Here is a 22,672-nt window from a genome sequence, read left to right on the forward strand (position 1 = left end):
AAAAAAAAAATAATAATAATAATTTTCAGGCGAACCGAAGCAACGCAACGAGGTGAATTCAGTGTCACAAATGAACTGAAATATGCTTGCAGACCACAAGGTGAACAGACAGGGAAACACGAAACAGAACTTCCCCTGGCCAGCAGGCCCACCCCCTCAGCCAAGAGTTTGAACCTGCGAGGGGGGGGCGAGAGCCACTGTTCACACGTCACCAACCAGCAGCCACAAGGGGGTGGGGCAGGGACTTTTCCAGAGGATCACTGCAGACACACACACCGTGTGACCCCAACGAGCTGGCCAGAGACAACACATCTGGCAACCTAAATACTCTCAGACCCAGAGTCTGAACATGGACTGATCGCTGCCCCAGACACCAAGCAGGGCCGGCGTGCAACTCCCCATGCTTACTACCACAGACTTTGACAAACTTACTCCAAGCTCACGATTACCCTGGGATGGCGGAGGACACCAGCTGCAAGAAGTCATCTAGGCATTAGGGCCTGCCGCACAATGCCTAATCAACAGCTGTGTAACCTGACACAGAAGGCCTTTAACAAGCAGCAAGGCCTCCACTAAAGGTGTTTGTCAAACCCCACTGATTCTGAACTTCACAACTCAGAATCCAAAGCGGGCACCAGAAGGCACCCAGCATTGCCACAATGCAAAACCCTTCTACAGAAAGCCCCTAGCCAGAAGAGGACAGAGCCATCACCATGGCAACAGACCCAGGTTCCAGACCAACCACTGGGAAAAGGCGTCCTCATCCTGCAAACACCACGGTATGTCCGACAGCAGTCCACCACAACATCCTCCTCCACACGGGTGCTGAACGGAGGCTACACAAGGACAGCTGGACATGCCTACCTCTGGGTTACAGGAGCTGCTGACACTCGCAAAAGAGCTCCTTGAACAAAACTCAACTAAGGAGTATTGAGAAGGACAAACCTCTGACTCCTTGCCTGCTGCAACACAGCATCAGGCCCCTCCAAGGGAGGAGCATCCCTTGAAACCGGTCGACACCCCTAGAAGCAGCCAGACAACGTTGGATTGAGCAGCGGGCCCACCTGCCCAACAGCGAAAGCTCTACCAACACAACTCAGGCAAGCTCAAGTCGGTGCCGCCACAAGAGCCAAGCGACACCGCAAACATCAGATTTCTAGTGACGTTCGGGCAGAACAGAGAGCTAACAACCACCTGCTGCTCTCCTGCCATCATCACTAGGTCAGTCTGAAACTCTCTGCACACTACAAAATCTCCATAACAATTACCTGCAATCCCTGGAACCACCTGCACTCTCACCAGTGAGAGTCTAACCCGGCTGTTCCACATCGTGGGTACCACGGATAGCCTACTGGCTAACAACATCGACAAACAACCATCTTACCCAGACTAACTCAACAGGTGACACAGCCTCGACACCTGCTGCACAAGCTCGAGGACCCTCACCTTGCTACAGCCTACATCACCACAGCACACCACCTAACAGCATCCACCATGGCTCCACAACCACTCCTGGAGGCAACAATAGCCAGAGAAGCCACCACTGTCTCCCAGCCGTGAGTGGCAGGGGCGTGTCTGGATTGTTCAGCACTTTTGACGTCGCTCGCTGTTGTCTATTGGCTGGACAACAACGTTCGAAAGGGGGGAATTATGTAGCATTTGGACCAATCAGACACACAACTTTTTGTTATATTTAACAAATAATATCGCACTCCCCATCACCTAACCAAATGGCCAATTACGAGGGTCTATGGACCCTTCCCCCGAAATGCACCTAACACCTCAGAAAGGCAGAACAGGCCTCTGGTTCCATGGTAACCAATGCTGATATCACTGGTTTTATGGCCTAAAAGGAATGCAGGGGATAAACTCCCTCATTTTCCTCATAAGAAAGGCACAAATGCACAGGAGAAACTGACTTTTCTACTAATTAATTCATAGGAAAACCTTCTTTGAATGAACACCCATTTTCTTCAGGCCATTGTGTATATTATTGCTGTGTTGTATTTAATCTGTTGTATTATAGACTATTTTTATTCATGCTTACGATAAACCACTCATTCATATAAGTAACTCTACCATGTCTAGTATCTATGAATTCGTCTTCGGATGATCTAACTGAGAGTGCATATTACATGCTGATACCTCTGCAACATATGGATGTTCTAAGAATCATTACTAATTTCTGCATCAACACTCAAGTGAATTACATATGCAAAATACCATGCTTAGAGACAAAGGGCCATAAAAACGCAGAACTCCCACTTGAGATTCCGGACTTCCCCATTGGGCAAGCCCATCTTGAGAGGCGTGAATCTCTGCAGGCTTTAAAAGGCCACACTCCATGTGACCCGCCCTGTTCGGTGGTTCAGTGAGATGCTAAGATGAAGATGTGAGAAACGCTCCAGGATACCAAAGCTCGTGCCAGGCTCCGGCCTAGTCCTTTTCATTCATCAAGTGATTCTGACTCAAACTAGCTCTTTTTCATCAACCAACTTCAGCAAGATCTTGGGGCCTTAAGATTGCATCAGGAATCTTTTTCAGACATACGCAAGTATCAAACTTAGTCGATTTAATTGATGCATTAAGTATCAGTTACACCTTTCTACAAGGTGTGTTTGAACTCAGAATCTGACGTATCCCTGAAGGCTTTGATCTGTTGAATATACATGCAAAGTGTTCCATAAAATCCATTCTTTATGCCTCTTTCTATGCTGAGTTAAACTTTAACCCTTTCCTATAAACTGTATGTGTGTGTGTGTGTGTGTGTATGTGTATGTTAGACCGGCTTAATGTGTTTATGTAGTATGTTAGACTAGTTTAAGTGTTTATGTAGTTAATAAAACCTTACTTACCGGAGTCAATAATCATGCAGATTTACGTTACAAACTTATAGAATTGTACAGTAAGAAAGTTATTTCCTTTAACCAGGATATTAACGTTCTTAGAATTGACAAGACGGTTGACCCTGAGTGGTCAGCTAAATATCTACAGTGGATCTAAACTATGAATAGTTAATTATTCATATTTCCCCATAAATTGATTTGTTACACCGGTATACCGCCCAGCACTATCTTTACAGTTATCTTTCTTGGTGTGAATGGGCCTTAACAGTAGCAAAAAATGAGTAACAAAAACTCACATTGTTTGATGATGGTCAAAATGTGTGTAACTGCAGCCCATTGTGTGATACTATCGATGACCTCTGACTCAATGGAGGAGCTTATTTCAGACAGAAAAAACCTAGAATATACCAGAAAATGAATCAGAAGTGTTCAATAGTATAAACAAAGGCTTTTAGTTCTAGCTGTTGTTTAATGTTACCTGGTAACAGCAGGTGATTTGAGCGTCACTTTGAGTATGGTGTTCGAGAGAGGTGGAAGGTCATTAACCGTCTCTGGAGTCAACACCTCTTCCACATGAGAGATCTGCATGAAGAAACATCAAATTGTTGCTTTCTACAGTACATTTATTCTTCCATGCCTCAGTGTCTCAATTTGTTTCTTTTATCCATTAACTTATTTTTATACATGGCTTTAGCCAACTTTCCCACACTGCTTATGGTTTAATTTTGTCTCAAGAACAAAATATTTCTTATTTATATCACTCATTCAAAAAAGACATCCGAGTAAAAATAAATGCTTTGAGCTCAACAAACGTTTCAATTAAACAGACAAAGGAGCAATGCCACACAAACATCACAAAACATTAAAAAAAAAACTCAAATTAGCGGATTTACCTTCTGCAAAGTGCGGCTGATATCAATAATAACTGCTGCACAGAGTGATGAGAAGACTCCTGTGATGAACTCTGACCTCTCAGTTGTAAACTTAGTCACCAGCAAGAAGTCATAAAGAGCTTCTTCAGAAGAGCAACACAGCTAAAGATACATAAAGAAAGGCTTTTTTAAAAGAAAGAGTCCAAAAGAAATGCTGTCAGGTAGAAATTTCAGTCAAATTTTTACAATACTAAATTTGAGTTTAAATATGTACATGTGCACACAGGTTTGTTAAACACATTCAGAATCATCCAGAAATGGAATGGAAGTGTATTTAAAGAAGGCCCTAATGTCTCTTTTCAAAGGCCTCACCTCCTGAGCCTCTTCCTTGTCTTTACGTAGTCTATGCGCTATGATCTCCACAACTTTCTGGAAGATGTTGGTCAAAATGCGGATAGTGAGGGATGATTGATCTTCCTGTGTTTCAGCCTTATGGGAAAGGCAGCCCTGTGCCACCTCAGTAAGCAGAGCGAGCACATGAGGAGTGCACATGTATCCTTTCTCTAAATGAACCTACATACACACACAATTATATTAAAAGCACTACTCTATACAACGCTGTGACATCAAAACCCAGAAGACTAATTCGCCTAGGGTCCCTTGAGATTTTCCTATGGGTTTATATAATGGGGTTTTTCAATTTATGAATAAAACAAAGTCTGTGGTAAATATAAATTGACAATGCTTGAACGTTTTGCTCTACAATGTAGCCTTATGGGAAAGGCAGCCCTGTGCCACCTCAGTAAGCAGAGCGAGCACATGAGGAGTGCACATGTATCCTTTCTCTAAATGAACCCACATACACACACACAATTATATTAAAAGCACTACTCTATACAACGCTGTGACATCAAAACCCAGAAGACTAATTCGCCTAGGGTCCCTTGAGATTTTCCTATGGGTTTATATAATGGGGTTTTTCAATTTATGAATAAAACAAAGTCTGTGGTAAATATAAATTGACAATGCTTGAACGTTTTGCTCTACAATGTAAATTACACATAGCCACAGTAAAAGTGCAAATTTTAAAGCAGTTATGTTAATTTTAGTGCTGGGCAACGATAATTTTTTTTAAATCGCGATTAATCACATGATTTTTCTGCAATTAATCGTGATTAATCACATTGTTATGCACAAAATTCAATAATGAATTCAAAAATAGTGTATTCCTCACTTTTATTTAAAAAGTACTGCTGTATGACCAAAAGTGCAATAACATTTGTTTGGAAACACATTAAACAAGGTGCTTTTTTACAGCAGTATTCCCTTTACATAGTAGCAGTTAAAATATTTTTAAACATTAATGTACTCAAATTAAAATCGCCTTTTCATACAACTTGTGTATTCTTTTTGTGATGGAGCGTCTTGAGGGAGGCTCATATGTGCCATCATTCGTTGCGATCCTAAGAACGTTCGCCTGCCATGGACGCCACGCCCAAACTCCAGATCGTATTTCACATCACTATATCCTTGCCAGGATGCCAGAAATGGTATGTGAAATATAGATACAAGATAATTGAGGATGTGTTTTAGACGACTATACACACACAGTTACAAATCTTTTATCCTTGTCGTTCATAACTGGACTTTTCAGTGTATTAACTTTGTAGTCTACAGCACAACAAAGTAGGACATAGCAATAAATACAACTATAAACAGAATTAAACCGGACAGAACATAAACATTTAGCCAACTTAGCCATGTTAGAACACCAATAATCAAGACAAACAACGTCGGACAGGCAAATCACGTCGTCCCGCGAATCCTGTCACTTCGCTTCTGAAATGATCCCGGTGAGTTGGCACCGCATGGAGGATGGAACAAAACCTCGTCGGAGCTGTAACGCGCCGCAGATGCGTGCAGTGTAAATAAGGGGTTGCACCATGTCTACACTGGACGCGACAAAGCGGCCGTCGCAAATCATTTGAATTTTGTGTCAGTACATCATAGATAGAACAAGGCAGCAGTTTACTGTCGGGGATTTGTCGTGTCGCGCCGCATCCAGTATAGACAGCATCACCGCTCGTGTCCGGTGTAGACATGGTGTTAGGCCCAAATGCTCTCATTGGTTGAGACGCATGATGACACCCATCCCAAACCAGTATTGATCAACATCCCACCACTCCTGTGATGACCCATGGTTTGTCTGTATGTGTATTCAGAGCCAGTGAGCAACAGACTTTCAAAATAATATTAATAAAAACAATTGTTGGCATTAATTAATTAATGCGTTAATGCGAACTTGCCCAGCCCTAATTGTTAAAAATAAATAAATAAATAAATAAAAAGTTTTATAATGTTTATAATGGGTAACTACACAAGAACATCTGGGTGTGAGTGTGTGCAGTTCAAGTTATGCTTAGTTACCAAAAAAAAAAAAAAAAACAATTGTTGGCATTAATTAATTAATGCGTTAATGCGAACTTGCCCAGCCCTAATTGTTAAAAATAAATAAATAAATAAATAAAAAGTTTTATAATGTTTATAATGGGTAACTACACAAGAACATCTGGGTGTGAGTGTGTGCAGTTCAAGTTATGCTTAGTTACCACAGACCTTATTTTACACAAGAATTGAAAAACCCATAAGAAAAATCCCAGGCAAACCCATGGAGAGTCCTCTGGGTTTTGGCATCACAGCAGCAACACTCTTTTGTAAACCTTTGTGGGAAGGTGGTCAAACATTGTATTTTGACAAAACACAACTCATACAATCACTGGGCCCTAGCTCAGTATAAATACTTAATCCTCACCTGTCTGCAGTACAGAGGCAACATGCTGCAGTAAATGGTCTCTGAAATCACTGTCTCCTACAGAAACCCGCAGCACATTCTTGCACACTGTTAAACAACTCTGACAATGATACAGAAAGGGAAAGAAATTATATACATACAACACAAAATCTTGTGTGTCTGCACAACTCATTGTGAAATTTGATTAGTTTTAGGCCTCATTAGGCCTCATGTGTTGTCTATCATTTTCAACTGAAAACACTCTTTTTAATATATAATGTTGAATAAAGCTTCAAATGTTTTGCGTGAACACTTAAAGTTGGCAAGATTTTTTTTAATTGATTTAAGTCTTTTATGCTCCCTAAGGCTGCATTTATTTGATCAAAAATAAAATAAAAAAGGTAATATTGTGAAATATTATGACAATTCAAATGGACAAATTGCCAACCATTTGAAAAAACACGTTCACACTGATCATTCCACTCACTTCTATGGTCTTCCTGCTTAAGGACAACTGTTGCTCACTGCTGGAGCTGGCCAGAAAAGGAAGGACTCTTTTCTCTACCCAGGACACCGAATGCTCCAGGGATTTGAGGAACTCCCGCTCCTCTGGGAACTGTAGGATCAGAAAGAGGTGCTGATTATGAGTTTTATTTGTTCAATCTGAAAGTGAGCTTACAGACCATTCAAGCAACTACTGCTTGATCTGCAGTTAACAAAATCCAAGTCATGTCCAATGAAAACCATTTGCACAGTTCAGCACAGGACAGATGGAAGACGTCAATACTGTATTATAAGCTTGAGATTCTGAGACCTACTTTAACTGCTGAAATGAATTGTCATGTCACTTCAGTGCTTGAGAATGTACAGGTTAAGTACTAACAGACAATTTATTTTCTTTAAAACTCTCTTCACATCTTAACATTGCTTGAATGAGTGTGTTCAGAGAATGTTGGCTTTGTTTGGAGTGTGAAGGACTCAAAGAATGAATGCAGTGTGGTTACTGCAGTACACTCACTTTGTGTTGAAGATGGATACTGAGTCGGCCATGGAAGATAAAAGCTCTCAGCGCTGTCTCAATGAATTCCACTCTGACCTCTTCTCCGCTCAGGGAGGAAAACAACAGTGACTGCACACATAAACAAAAGCGAAATGACAATAGTTCCAAAAAGATAGTACAGTTCAGAGCTAAGCATAAAAATAACTTTAAAACTTTTCAACTAGAAAACATATCCACTTTTCCAGATCATAAACAGGGCTTGAATTTCAGCGCAGGATTGCGCATAATTCTACTGATTCCCACAGTTTCTGCAAATATTTCAGTGTGAAAGACGCTCAGGACAGGTGACAGAATGTATCATTTGCACATGTTTTTGTCTCTTACAATTTTAAACATTCACATGCTCAATTCAGTACTTGCATGCTCTCTGTGAGACCCCTTTCTGTAAGCTCACACCCAAAGCGCGCATACACAGAGCCGCATCTGAGAGCGCACAACTACAGAATGAAGTTGTGTTGCACCTTATTGCGTGTAAACGGCCAAATACATACAAAATTATGTCAAAATGCCCATCTTGATGAGTATTCACGTAAACAGTCGATTTATACTAAACATTGTCGGTATATAGGCTATTAAGTTAAAGTAAACAGTTGAGAAACAAAACTTGTGTAACAGATTCGTGCATGAAGTCTTAAAGAGACAGCAACCTAAATAAACCTGCTGCTGTCTGTCATTAATATTTATTTATACATTGAAGACTAACCAGTGTTATTTTAATGTTAAACAGATTATTCCGTTTCTGTGGTATTGCTGTACCTGAATATTACTTTTATACCTACCTGAAAAACTTAAAGTACAGTTCATTTTAGTTGCTTGTCATTTATCTATTCTTATTTTATTACTGACTGTTTAATCGTCTTTTTTAGTTAAAATAAATTCAATTCAGAGTTTGAAATCAAAGTTCTTTTTAAGTATCTTCCTCACAATATAAATATGAATCAACAACATTATAAATTGTAAAGCATAAGTACACTGGGTGACGAAACATTTAGGTTGGATGATTGTATTTTAAAAATATGTCTAAAAAAAATAAATACACTAACTCCCCCCTCAAATTAAAACCCCCAAGAGAGTCACCTAAAGGGGGAATTCCCCCCCCAATCCCCCCCCCCCCCATTTTCCAAAATGAAATTCAGGCCCTGATAAAGGCAGAAAAAAATGTAACAATAACTGAAGACCTCAGTAAATACAACTTCCTTTGAACAAAACAATTCTATAAGCTCATCACAGCTTTGACTAATATAATAAGGCCAAAAACATCATGTCATTTAGCTGAACAGCTTTGTGCAGCAGTATCTTCAAAGCAAGACTTGTGAAAACATGCAATTACCATGCTGATTTTGTAACTAATGACAGTAATATCACAAAAAGAGTACATTTGCACCAATTCTTTGCAATAGCAATCATCAAACTTCTGTACCTTCCATTTGTTGAGGGCCCTATGGAGCGGTCTGATCTGATCCAGCGGCAGTGTGAACAGACAGTCTCGTGTTTTAGGGTGCAGGAGCAGATAATCCAGATAGTCTAGGCCCAGATCTGGTTTCGACTCTTCCAGCCCATCAAAATGCACTTTGCCAGTTGTATCTTCATCACCTTGCTGACAAGTGAGTGATCATAGAGTATATGAAAATACCATAAAAACCTAATGACCCCCCACATGGACACTTTATGTGACATTTACCGCTCTCATAGGTGCAGCCTCCACAAGCCAGTTCTCTATCAGCTCCACAATATGGCTGATCTGCCCCCAGCTACAGAGACAATCCACATACAGACTGTATGACATCACAGCGGTGCCCGCTTTCAAACTCCTCAAGTGAGACATCGCTTTACTCCTGCAGAGAGGAAAACAGTCATGCAATACACCCAGACTGCCCTACAGATCGCTCTAAAGCCTTGAAAACACACTCAATCCCACCAGCAATTAAGGACGCCTATTGGATCAAATGGGAATCAGAATTGGCATTTCGCTTTTGAGCCAACCTGCTGTTCTGGGGAGATGGCTGAGGCACCATGCGGATTGTGCTAAACACTCAGCAGGAAAGAAGATTTTGAAATGCTCTTTTCTTCATTGAGCTGTCCTTTGCAGGAATAGCTTCACGAAAAATTACAATTCAGATTCGTCTCATGTCAAGGGGGTGTTTTCATTTTTAGCTGCACCATTGGTTTAAAGGGGTCATATGATGCGATTTCAAGTTTTCCTTTCTCTTTGGAGTGTTACAAGCTGATTGTGCATAGATAAGATCCCTGAAGTTGCAAAGACTAAAGTCCGACTTAAAATGTCGGCAGATCGCTGTGCTGTTCAGACTACATGACTTACTGTTTGTCTTGATGTCGTTGTGGTGTTCAAATTACGCGACACTACATAAATGATCTGCAATAGGGGGTGACACTACACAAGCTGACAACAACTCTCCATCAACGATTCTATCCCGTCCCCAAACCACATTTTGTCACAAAAACACAAGTTGAACGGGAATGACACGAAACAACAAGTGAAACAGGAGTTGTTAATTTGAAAATGGATGTCGGGAAGAAATTAGTGCTGCAAGCTGTTTGCACGATGATCTGTTCTGAAAAATTTCGCTCCATTTCTTTTGTCCAAACTTTTCTTAAAAGGGGACATCGGATGCCCATTTTCCACAAGATGGTATGATTCTTTAGGGTCTTCATGAAATACCATGTGATCTGCAACACACTTTGGTTAAAATTCCTCAGTGGTCGTGTAAAACAACACCCCAGTTTACCTTGTCAAAAACAGCTCTGTTCGCAGTGACCCATTTCTGTACATGTCTCTTTAAATGCTAATGAGCTTTGCTCACCGCTCTCTTCCGTGGAAGAGGAAAGGCGATTTGCAAATAATCATAAACATATAAAGTGTGGGACTTACTTCTTCTGGAGGTGCAGCTGGATTACGAACAGTGGGTACTGATCCATCCTTGAGTTGTAACTTTTTAGCAAAACCTGCCTTGAATCGTCCCTTGCTCAGAAAGCAGTCTGGTGTAAAATGATTCGCGCAGACATTAACGAATTTAGGTAGATCGGGGGCGCATTCCCTTCAAAAACAAAAGTAATCCACTGCATCTTCAGCGGCTCAGATGTCTGGAGTAAATGAAGGCTGCTATGTTTATTCTTACATCCCACAACAGAACACCTCAATTGCTTAGGAGACATTCTTGTTACACCTTACACCTGCTGTGGCGTCGAAACAATGGTGGACTGTTTACAGCTCACTCACGGCGGGGCTATGCTAAAACGGCAGTGTCTGTCAACAGTCGTGGAAGGGTCCTGTGCAAAGTGACGTCACTTTGCCAAGAAACTGTGAACGGCTTGCTCTGAGAAAGTGCTTATGATTTGTGGGGATTTAAAAACAAGTACTGGGTAGGGGTGTGCGATTTTGAAAAGAAAAAAAAAATCTCTCAATATTTTTGGGATATTCTCGATAACGATAATTAGACAATATTTTGCCGAATGTGTTATTGTGCTGATATCTGACTACCAAGGACAGCTGCAGTTTTTGATATTCTTCATTCTGTGTGGTCAGTTCACATCAGTGAACAGAAATTAATCTTTTCAAATGTTTAAATAGATTTTTTCCTTTTATGGGCATTTTTACCTTTAATAAAGTCATTTTTTTCTAAAAGTGTGCATCATTTGAGTCAAATTGTTACATTTAATCAGTCAATTAGAATAAGACATTTAGGCTGTTACCAAACAAATGAAACCAGTATCAACAAAATGAATCTTTGCAGAAGTTGCATCTGAAGTGGCATTCAGATGTATTTACACACTATTTAATTCAGCTCAGAGGGACATAGAGTGCTTTAACTTGAAGTTACAAATGCATAATGTTTTGATATTTGAAACATAAAACATTGAATACTGATGTTTGAAATTATTTAAAAAATAAAGATACATTAAATGTAAAATTAAAACCGCCAGTAGGCGGCAGCAAGTCACTCTTAATAAGTGAGTCATTGCGGCTGAACCGAAGCATTTAAACGAAACCTTCCAATGTGGCTGAATTACAACAATTCTGCATAGATGAGTGGACCAAAATTCCTCCACAGCGCTGTAATAGACTCATTGCAAGTTATCGCAAACGCTTGATTGCAGTTGTTGCTGCTAAGGGTGGCCCAACCAGTTATTAGGTTTAGGGGGCAAACACGTTTTCACACAGGGCCATGTAGTTTTGGATTTTGTTTTCCCTTAATAATAAAAACTGCATGTTGTGTTCACTTGTGTTATCTTTTACTAATATTTAAATTTGTTTGATGATCTGAAACATTAAAGTGTGACAAACATGCAAAAAAATAAGAAATCAGGAAGGGGGCCAACACTTTTTCACACCACTGTATATCGCACATCCCTAGTACTGGGTGGATTTTTATTATTATAGGGTGGTTGTGTACACACACTGCCAACACATTTAAGTTCAAACACTGTGTAAAAGTGAATTTAGCATCCGATGTCCCCTTTAAAGCCGTGTTGCTGCTGCTGTTTTTCTTCCGCTGACCTCAACCTTGCTCTCTCACTGGCTGTAGCTCGTCGCGACACCTGATACCATGTGATCTTGAGTCGGCCGACCGGTCCAGATATTTAGCATGCTAGATATTTGTTTGGTGTTTATGAGGCAGTGACACATCAGCGAGCCTCTTTGATGCGTCATAGAGTAGTTCACACATAAAAGATTGCAGAGCGCTGATCACCCGCTGATTTCCCCCAGATCACATCCCGACTGTTGGAGCTTGTTAACTTGTAAATCGGCTTAAAATCCTGTAGTGAGAACTAGGCATAAGAGACATTAAACAAATCTTACTGACCCCAAACTTTAAACAGTAGTGTATACTAAGTCTTACCGTGCTGTTTTCTTTATTGCTAGATGCAAACTCATTATCTCCTGCACTTTGAATGCACACATTCAGGCACTTTCGGATCACCAGCATCAGCTTGACTACAAGGAGAAAGCACTGTGAGTTTACGTTGACATTTCTGAGAATGACACATATGTACTTCCAAATGTCAAAACTAAACCCTAGTAACTCAACACACAATATAAAACAGAATTGATATTTAAGAAAGCTTTTGAGGGCATCTAAAGCAATCTAACCTATATTAGCAGGAGCCGTGTAGAGATAAGCGTGCTGGTAAAACTTGCGAGCCGCCCCGGGGTTTGTCTGAATCAGAGTGACGCATCGTTCGCACCAGACAGTCTCTGATTGGTTGACTGGAAAGAATGAGTTGAACAGAAGACTGACAATTCGCTTGGAAACAGGAGGAGAGTCCATTTCCAATCGAGCCAGCAGGTGCTGCATGGAACAAACTTTCCAAAACTGTAGCATGACAAAGTGGGACAAAATAGGCAAAAATGAGTACACTAATATTTATTAAAAATTTGTAAAACATTTTAACAGCAAATTTGGTGAGAGAACAAATAAATTGTTAAATAATGTTAATCTGTTACATCTTGGAAGGGCTCAGAATGTAATTAAAAAAAATTTTTCCCCCATATACTTTCTAGAGCCGTCAACTCTCTACAGCTCTTGCAGTACTTTGATATCACACATATACAGTTGACTGATGATGAACATGATTCAGAGCAACAACTCACTGCGTGATGTAGCCTACAGAACGTAGTTATATGCCTCTAACATTCAAGAGATTGGGGCAAAAATGTCCCTGTATTTTTTGTCTCATATTTATATCATATGATATAGTTAAGCAATATCACACAAGGGCTGTTTTCAGCCCAAACAGCAAATGTGATATTGATTTTATACAACAGTTCAATAAATGAGAAATTAATATTGTTATATTTTAGACACAATACTGTCTGTTTTTGCTCAGTTTTGCAAACATAAATATGACCTATTAAAGGGGTCATGATGCGATTTCAAGTTTTCCTTTCTCTTTGGAGTGTTACAAGCTGATTGTGAAGAAAGAAGGCGTGGTTTCAGTAACCGCAGTTAGTGTTGAAGCAGCCATGTCAGGGAGACGCTGTGTGTTTCAGTGCGAAAGCAAAAGCACTTTACTTGGCCTTCCGAAAGTAGATGCATTTAGGAATCTTTAAGTTTAACTTACAACAGAACAGCAATGCATTTTATGGACAACCATGTCGTGAACCTAGGAGAGGAGGTAATTCTGACTTTGCTATGACAATCTGGCGCTTCTGAATCAGCTACTGTTTTGTTATTAGTTTAAGTATTTGCTATTGACTGTTGAAATGCGGAGTTTTGCGCAGACTGCGCTTGTCGGAAGGAGGGACTTTGTAGAAAACTAAGCGTTTGAGAGAGGCGGGGCATAGAGGACCTACAATAATGTACAGTATTTGAAAAATAATAATGTTTTTTGAACATTAAAGCATGTCAACATATTCTGTTACACCAAATACACAAAATAATGATCTTTAAAAAAGCATCATATGACCCCTTTAAAACCACAGCAGAACGGTTGTGCGTCTCCAAGCAAAACACAATTTCTGAATGAATCAGTGTTTTGAACTAATCGAGTGAATGAATGATTCAATGGCCCCTTCATAAGAGAGCCACATTTACTTCATAGAATGAATAAATTAATGACTCAATGACTTTCTTAATTAGAGTATAATTTAATAATAAAAAGTATTATTTCACATTTACATATTAATCAAATAAAATCAGAAAATAAAACAAAAAAAATCCATATAAATAAAAAACTAATTAAAAAGTATAGCTCACTCGAAAATAAAAAATGGGGGGGGGAGGGACTTTCTAAAGCTACTTTTTGTAATATCCATTTCATGCTTTTCTCATGGCTTTAAATAATCTTTTGTTAATTTGTTAAATTTTTTCCGGGGGTTGGGGGGCGGACACATACACAGGGTTATTTGGCAAAAAAAAAAGAACATTATTTGAAAATGATTTTCCTTGAAACTAACTAGTAACATATCTGCCCTTGCCATTAGCCCTTGACAGGCTCAGACTACAGATTATGGAGGGATATTTGAAACAGCAATACCAGGAAAGGTTACTCACTATAATGCAAACACATGTAACATTTAGGATGCTTTTGATATCAAGTTTTGTTGGTTAGATTTGTCCTTGACATGTCCAAGATGACCTACAATCTAAAAAAATTAAATTTCTGAAATTGTTTTGTTCAAAAGAAATAGTAAATTAAATACTAGGAAATGAATATAAAATAGTAAATATACAAAGACAGTTTACTACAGAAAACTACAGTTCAATTCAATTAACAACAAAATAAAATGCTCCAAGAACTGGTAACTTAAACAGGGTTCGTACAGATACTGCAAAATGAAATTGAAATGAATATAAAATAGGAAATATACAAAGACAGTTCAGAAATATACAGTTCAAATATACAGAAAACTACAGTTCAATTCAATTAACAACAAAATAAAATGCTCCAAGAACTGGTAACTTAAACAGGGTTCGTACAGATACTGCAAAATGAAATTCCAGGACTTTCAAGGACTTTTCAAGCACTACTCTTTTGGTTCTCAATGACTAAAATCAGATCTCACTTATCACTTATCAAAAAATATTGTTATTGTCTTTCAAATTCTAATATATAAACTAATATTTATACAAATAAATGGTACAAATAAAGTGCAGCACATGCAAAGAATGCAATGACTGTGGTAACTTTAACGTTTGAAAGGATACTATGGCAAATTTATCGCTTTCCTCATTTCAAACTGATTTTTTTTTTCATGAGTATATGATTGACCTGAAGAATGAAAGCTAGGCTATATAATACACTTGGACAATTATGAGCTTTATCATGCTCATAGACACTAGGGGTGTGACAATACACTTAGCTCATGAGATGAGACAAAATGCAGATACTTGGTTCAATAGAACAAGACAATGTTTTAATGACAAAATATTTGTCTTTTAATTACAAAAATTAGAACAATGCAGTTATATTTTGAAATGTTATAACCAATCTAGGGCTTAACTAACAATTATTTTGCGAATCAAGTAATCTACTGATTATTTTGACAAGTATGTTTTAGTAATACAAATAGAACCAAGTGAAAAACAGGCTTTAATATGACTATATTTATATATAAACTAACGATGAGGCAATAATTGGCTCAAATAAAGTATCAAAACAAAGCACACGGTTTTATTGAACAACTGTTAAATACATAATGTAATATGCCTATATTATCACAAATACCTGCAGAGGGCGCCAACGGCCTGATGATGTTTCATGTGATTCAACGCCATTTAAATACATTTAATTGCAATATTTGGCCACATGCAAAGTGAGAAACATTTATTTTGAAATCGCAATCTACAATAAATCGCATATTTAGAAATATGTTGATATATTCTGTGTTGGCATAGGTTTATAAATGACTTAAGTTACAAATTAAATGAGACAAGGCAGTTTTCCCAGATGAACGTTAAGCAACCCAAACTTGCCGCATATGCAGAGGAAGAGTTTAGCCCCTTTCACACATACAGTCTTCACTGGTAAATTGGCGTTAAGAGATCATGTGTGAACAGGACCTTTTCAAAACTACAGGTAAATTTGTTCTGCCAATCATATTGTTCTTATGGCGATGATGTGATTACTCTGAGCTGTTTACAAAGCTCTGTTAATTATAGAGAAAATAGCTTTTCTATATAAATATGGCTCTAGACGGAAATCTTTGACCATTGCGCCTCGCAGCTTTTTCAGAATGTGTCGCGTTCATCAGCTGCGACTCTGCAGTTGGATACTATTATGCGCGTCTCATGTTTATAGGACAAAAAATGTCTGATTGGCTAGTAATGTTAGTTTGGTTGAGAGTGAAAGCTGTGTTCCTCTCATACATTGGTAGGCGAACTCATCAACTCGAACGAGAAATCAACAAGTTTCTTTCTTTTTCTTTTTTTTTTTAAATATAGGAGGACTATCTTATTTTCCCGCAGCTAAACGCCACATGCCGGAGATTCGGCATGGTGCCAGAGAACTTTAAGCCCTGTAAATAGTCTTTTTGTTAATCTTGAGAGTGAAAGCTGTGTTCCTCTCATACATTGGTAGGCAAACTCATCAACTCGAACGAGAAATCAACAAGTTTCTTTCTTTTTTTTTTTTTTTAAATATAGGAGGACTATCTTATTTTCCCGCAGCTAAACGCCACATGCCGGAGATTCGGCATGGTGCCAGAGAACTTTAAGCCCTGTAAATAGTCTTTTTGTTAATCTTTTGGTAAATTCTTTTGTAATATATTTGGCCAGATTTGATGTGCGATTAATTTTAATGGATTGACAGCCCTATATATATACACTGTATATTAACCATTTATTTTTCATCATAATCATATACTTTTCTTACCTTGGCTGCCCGTACAGCCTTGATCTTGAGGAGCATGCTCACAAAGGCAACACGCACCTTTTCAGAGCTGTCATGGAGGCTACTCTTCAGAGCAGGTAACAGTTTTTCCATGAGTGGATGACTTAAACTGTTATCCAGAATTATAGACATGCACTGTAGGGCAAACAAACATGCTATAATAAGGCTTATTCATTCAAAATATATAGCACAAAAGCACAAAAAGTTTAAATTAACTGTGAACATATTTAAAATGTATTTTCTCTTTCAGGTTCAAATGTCTTTGTAAGCAGTGCTAACCTCTGGACTTTTAATTAATGATTGGTACATTCCATTCACTCCAAGTAGCCTTTTAGTTTGAAGCTCTAAAATGACTAAATCAAGCTGAAATTACTCTGCAGAAGACTGTCCTTTTCTCGATCTGTTAACTGCTTTAAATTTGCATTCCACTGCAAAACTAGAAATATGTTGAGGAATTGCTCCCAATCTCTCTCCTATCACTTTGCTCAAGTGATTGATAGACAGTTGGGTTTTTACCATGAAGACGGAGCAGCGGACATCTGGAGAGGTTGTGTCATTAGCCAGCTGCAGGATGAGCTTCTCCAGGAGGTCAGTGATAATTGTGGATGGGATTACCTCCCAGCAACGAGCCAGGACAGAACATACACCCAGCACTGCCGAAGAGCGCACGAGGGGCTGTGGGTCATCAAGGAGAGCCTATAGACACAAAGGGTCAATTTGTCAGTTTCCCAAAGTAAAAATCCCAATCATTTTCTCCACAGGGGAACTCATTTTTAATGATAACTTATAAAGTGATGAAGACAGACCTACTGTGAGCTACGATGATGTTAACAGACTATCACACAGGTGACATTTCGAGCATGCAGGCTCTTCATCAGATCTCGCCTGCGTGCTTGAAACGTCACCGGTGTGATAGTCCATTATTAAATTTATGTATATTTGGAGCCTAGGTGTGCCAACTTTTTTCTGTTTTCATTATCAATATTTTTGTTTGAGAGTTTTTCTAGTGATGTGCATGCTTTTGTTTTGATTTTGTTTCTACAAGGTTGTTAATGGTAAATGTTTTTGCTAAAGCCACCAGCCTGCATTACTTCAACTTATTTTTTAAATATTCATGTCTAACAGCAGAATTCCTGGTGAAAAACTACATTACCCATGATTCTGCAAAGAAATAGTTTTTTTGCTTTTATTCAAAGCTTGTAATGTTGTGATTTACCTCGTAGCTGGTTGGTTTGGTTCATAGCTTATAAGCTTATAATTCTCAAAGACTTTTTTTAAAGAATGAAGAAATACTTCCAGAACCAAGGCCACTGAAAAAATGGATGCATACTGGTCCGCTCTATTTGCACACACTGAATGCCCTTTATTAATCCGGTTTATTTATTGTGCAAATATTACAAAATATCAATAATGCATAATCATGCAATATGGAATCAGCTGTTGACATACAAACAGTAAATCGGTTGTTTCTGAACAGCCTGGTCCACCATCTCACTGCTCATGCTGGGGTCATGGATGGGAAAAGCCTCAGTGAAGAGCAGTGTAGCATTGGCACGAACCTCAGCATTGGTGGCCTGTTGAAAAAATTATAAACATGTCTAAATGAACAAGGTGATATACTTCACTTAAGCATTAGCTATAGGCTTTAACTTAAAGATCAACATGTTTAAAGTATAAGCGCAATTAAAACAACACACTGTCAACTGATTTATCATCTACCTTTAATGCTTTCCACAGAATTGGCTTGTAGAGTCTGTGCAGCATCTCATCGACACCCTCACGAAACTTCTGCTTGTGGAAATAAGTAAGGATCTGAATGAAATACGGTCTCTGACCTGTCTGACTTTACTGTGTACAGGTGAGTTTCTGTGCAGCAACAGAGCGTGCTGTATTAGGTCCTGAATGCAGGTGGACTCAATCTCCTCCAGAAAAGAACCTGATGCCTTTCTCCATGCTCTGAAGTAAATTTCAGCCACATGAACAGACAGCATCCTGTAGGTACAGGATATCAAAAGAAATAGCAAATCATACAGCACAAATGCACAGTGTACTTAGTACAGAGACCACTCTAATATTGCTTGTTTGATTAATATGTGAAGGTTACTACAGAACTGTCTTGCTTGGCTTGTTTTAATAAGGACAAGTTTTGTGTGGAGAAGATGATATGCAGAGACAGGGACACATTTTCACTTACAGTGAAGAATTAAGTTTCAAAATTCAGATCACCAATTTAACTGTTCCATTTGCCTCTAAGTATCAAATGAGCCTCTTGATTATTATTTCTCTTATTTATTATTAATATTTCACACTATTACTGTTCTTATTATATTTTTTCAAGTAAATGTGGCCTTGGTGAGCATTAGAGGCTTCTTTTAAAATCATTACCGGCTCCAAACTTTTGAATGATAGTGTATGTTAACAAGTTCATATTTAATTATCCACTTAATTGCAATAAAGATGAAATACGTTCTCTGACCTGTCTGACTTTACTGTGTACAGGTGAGTTTCTGTGCAGCAACAGAGCGTGCTGCATTAGGTCCTGAATGCAGGTGGACTCAAATCTCCTCCAGAAAAGAACCTGATGCCTTTCTCCATGCTCTGAAGTAAATTTCAGCCACATGAACAGACAGCATCCTGTAGGTACAGGATATCAAAAGAAATAGCAAATCATACAGCACAAATGCACAGTGTACTTAGTACAGAGACCACTCTAATATTGCTTGTTTGATTAATATGTGAAGGTTACTACAGAACTGTCTTGCTTGGCTTGTTTTAATAAGGACAAGTTTTGTGTGGAGAAGATGATTCTGTGTGAGTGATCACCTGATAACTCTGCTACTCAAGTAGTGTCATGCAATTTTCCCATCAAATATGTGATGGTCCATTTAATTTCCAATTTTTAAAGGTGCACCGAGTAATTTACCTGCTAAAAAGCATTAAAAAGATAGATCCCAAATAGTCACACCCATGGACCGCTGGCTAAACGTCTGATGCATACGGCACACAAAAGTGGAAACACTTCAGGAGTTTCGAAGTCGTCATCGGATTGGTTGAATTATATAGGATTTCCGGGAGACGTGCGTGTCGCGTTCTTTTAACATTCCGCCTGGAAACAAAGATGCCGTGCCGCCAAACCCCCTCACGAAAGAAGAAAGCCGTCGTGTTTACAACTGTGACAATAAGCGTTTATTATGATCAACTAAATGCTGGATTTTCAAAAGTATGCAAAATATTTAAAGTTCGTGGCATAGAATCTTTCAAACACGTCCGAGAGCTCTGTTATTGTGGCGACATTTCCACGCCCCGAAACGTGACGCTGAAAGAAACTAACTGTGATCGGGCCAATCAAAGCTGCCATGGATTCCAGACCTTCAGCCATCAGTCTGAAGGTCTGGCTCCGCGAGACTACATCCCAAATGACGGCCAATTCCACAGAAAGTCCTTAAAAAGGCAAGTCAGTTATCTGGACTCCCATCTTGGTAATAGACCTAGACAACTATTTTCTTGGTAGGCATTTAATGCACATGCGCATTATAGAGTAAACTTCTTTTGTTGTATCTACTATACTTAGCATCTATATATTGAGTGTAGCAGGTTTTCAGTTACTAAAAGTGGTCCGTCTCTGCTTCGTATCGTCTCTTAACATAAACAAAGTTACAAAGCAAAGCATTATAAAACAAGAGGTCATGAGTGTTTGAAATACTTTGGGAAAAACTGCAGCTGATTCTTAATAGTTTCATGAATCATGCGAATGAAGTTGTCGTTCCAAGAAAAAAGGAAGGCAAGGAACCGTTTCCCCTGAAAAATAAGCAATAAACAAAATAATATAAAAATGATCTACAGTGGAAAATAATGTCTCAAATGTATGAGCCCACAAACACATATACACAAACCTCTTCTTGTTTAATATGAGAGACCCTGAAGAAACACTGGAGGAGAGGATCAATGACCTGCTGCCCTCTCTCAGATGCAAAGTCTACACTGAGAAGCACCTCTCGTAGAGTACGGAGCCTTCTGAGCTCACTGACCTGGGAACACACCCAGAAAGCATAAACACTTTCATCCACAACATAGAATATTAAATGATCTGCCTGTTTATTATATATAACGGATATAAAGTTGTTCTAGTACCGGTTTCTCAAGTGTAACAGTGTTCTCCAAACAGACAAGGAAAGCAGTCCATCCAAGCTCCTCCTTCCCTTTTAGATCCCGTCTCCACCAGCATTCAAACAGCCAATGAATAGCCTGCTGGAGGGGTGTGTGTGACAGTGGCAAAGCGCATTCTATACCTGGAGTAAAAGACAATGGAGGAAATACATTACAACCCTATTTAAGAAAGAAATGTGGAATTATGAACCTTTTTGAAGTGTACAATGGTGATGCAAAAATGACAATGATGACAGCAAATAAGATCAAACCTGCAACCATTTGGATGTAACCTATTACATGTTTTACAAATAAATTATTATTATTCATCAAGGATGCATTATATTGATCAAAGTGACAGTGAAGACATTTACGAAGAAGTTCACGTTTCCACAAAAATACTATGCAGCAATATTAAGCATGTTTTCAACATGGATAATAATAACTATAAATGTTTCTTGAGCAGCAAATCAGCATATTAAAATAATTTCTGTTTTATCATGCGACACTGAAGACCGGAGTAAAGGCTGCTGAAAAATCTGTTTTGCCAGCACAGGAATAAAAGCCGTTTTAAAATATACGAAAACAAAACAGTTCATTTAAATTGTAATACTATTTCACATTATTGCATTTCTTTCAAGAGTCACATTACAAGTACTTACTGTTTAGCATCTGGGCACATTCGAGAAGAGAAGTATAAATGTCATTTTCCTGCAAAATGTCTACAGAGACTGTAGAAACAATTGTAACGCCCTCTATTACTGCCATTGCCTGTATCTGAAAGGAAACAAGAACAAACTACCTGTCATTTTGACATGTTACCATAAAGATCTTGGTTTTCTGTTTCATTCGAAACATTAGCAGTCTTACCTGTTCCTCAGAAATCTCTACCTCCATGTCGCCTGCGTCCTCGTCGGCTCCAGTGATCCAGCGCTCTGGAGGGTGAGCAGTGAGGCTGTGCTGCAGCAACTTCAGCTGTCTCTCCCACAACTCCTGCCTCTGACTCCTCTGCAGCTCCGGCAAAACCTCAGCCAGGTCAAACGGATCCGCTCCATCCTTCTGCAACACAAACAGCAGTGAACAGTGTGATCTTCTGAATAATATAGACTGGTGTTTTAGCTCTTCCTGTATCCTTGACTTTTACCAGTAGTTGAAGACTGACTTGCATAGACTTTGCTTTCTTTACTCTGAATGTAAACTTGTTATATCTAAGAAACAACAGCATCGTATAGTCAAAATATAAGATCTTGCGTGTCTATTGTTCTTTAGTTGTTTAACAGATAAAACATGTATCCAGCGTAATTTACATTGAGTACATTACATTTAAGCCTTGTGAATAAGCACACTTTTAAAAAGATTACTTATAACGGAAATAATATACTTAAAAAGAATATACTTAATCCCAAACCGAATGTAATGTTTTTGGGCACACAACTACATGTTATTTGCCAGACTCAGACTGCTGTTTTAGCTCTTCCTGTATCCTTGACTTTTACCAGTAGTTGAAGACTGACTTGCATAGACTTTGCTTTCTTTACTCTGAATGTAAACTTGTTATATCTAAGAAACAACAGCATCGTATAGTCAAAATATAAGATCTTGCGTG

The 22,672-nt window shown here is 38.8% G+C and overlaps 1 protein-coding gene across 1 annotated transcript in view; it reads right to left on the reverse strand.

The window, feature by feature from the left end:
• LOC107556058 (condensin-2 complex subunit G2-like) overlaps nt 1–22,672 on the reverse strand; it is a 29,064-nt gene that overhangs the window by 5,413 nt on the left and 979 nt on the right. The window contains 21 exon segments of the mRNA XM_016239049.1: nt 3,143–3,243; nt 3,325–3,428; nt 3,740–3,880; nt 4,091–4,281; nt 6,531–6,630; nt 6,997–7,125; nt 7,528–7,638; nt 8,990–9,166; nt 9,251–9,445; nt 12,429–12,523; nt 12,680–12,902; nt 16,903–17,055; nt 17,437–17,616; nt 18,366–18,494; nt 18,640–18,735; nt 18,738–18,912; nt 20,624–20,718; nt 20,814–20,948; nt 21,052–21,209; nt 21,729–21,843; nt 21,937–22,125. Of these exon segments, the coding sequence (XP_016094535.1) occupies nt 3,143–3,243; nt 3,325–3,428; nt 3,740–3,880; nt 4,091–4,281; nt 6,531–6,630; nt 6,997–7,125; nt 7,528–7,638; nt 8,990–9,166; nt 9,251–9,445; nt 12,429–12,523; nt 12,680–12,902; nt 16,903–17,055; nt 17,437–17,616; nt 18,366–18,494; nt 18,640–18,735; nt 18,738–18,912; nt 20,624–20,718; nt 20,814–20,948; nt 21,052–21,209; nt 21,729–21,843; nt 21,937–22,125 (2,992 nt within the window).

This window comes from Sinocyclocheilus grahami, unplaced genomic scaffold, assembly GCF_001515645.1.
Source record: "Sinocyclocheilus grahami isolate Dianchi unplaced genomic scaffold, SAMN03320097.WGS_v1.1 scaffold554.1, whole genome shotgun sequence".
Classification (NCBI taxonomy): domain Eukaryota; kingdom Metazoa; phylum Chordata; class Actinopteri; order Cypriniformes; family Cyprinidae; genus Sinocyclocheilus; species Sinocyclocheilus grahami.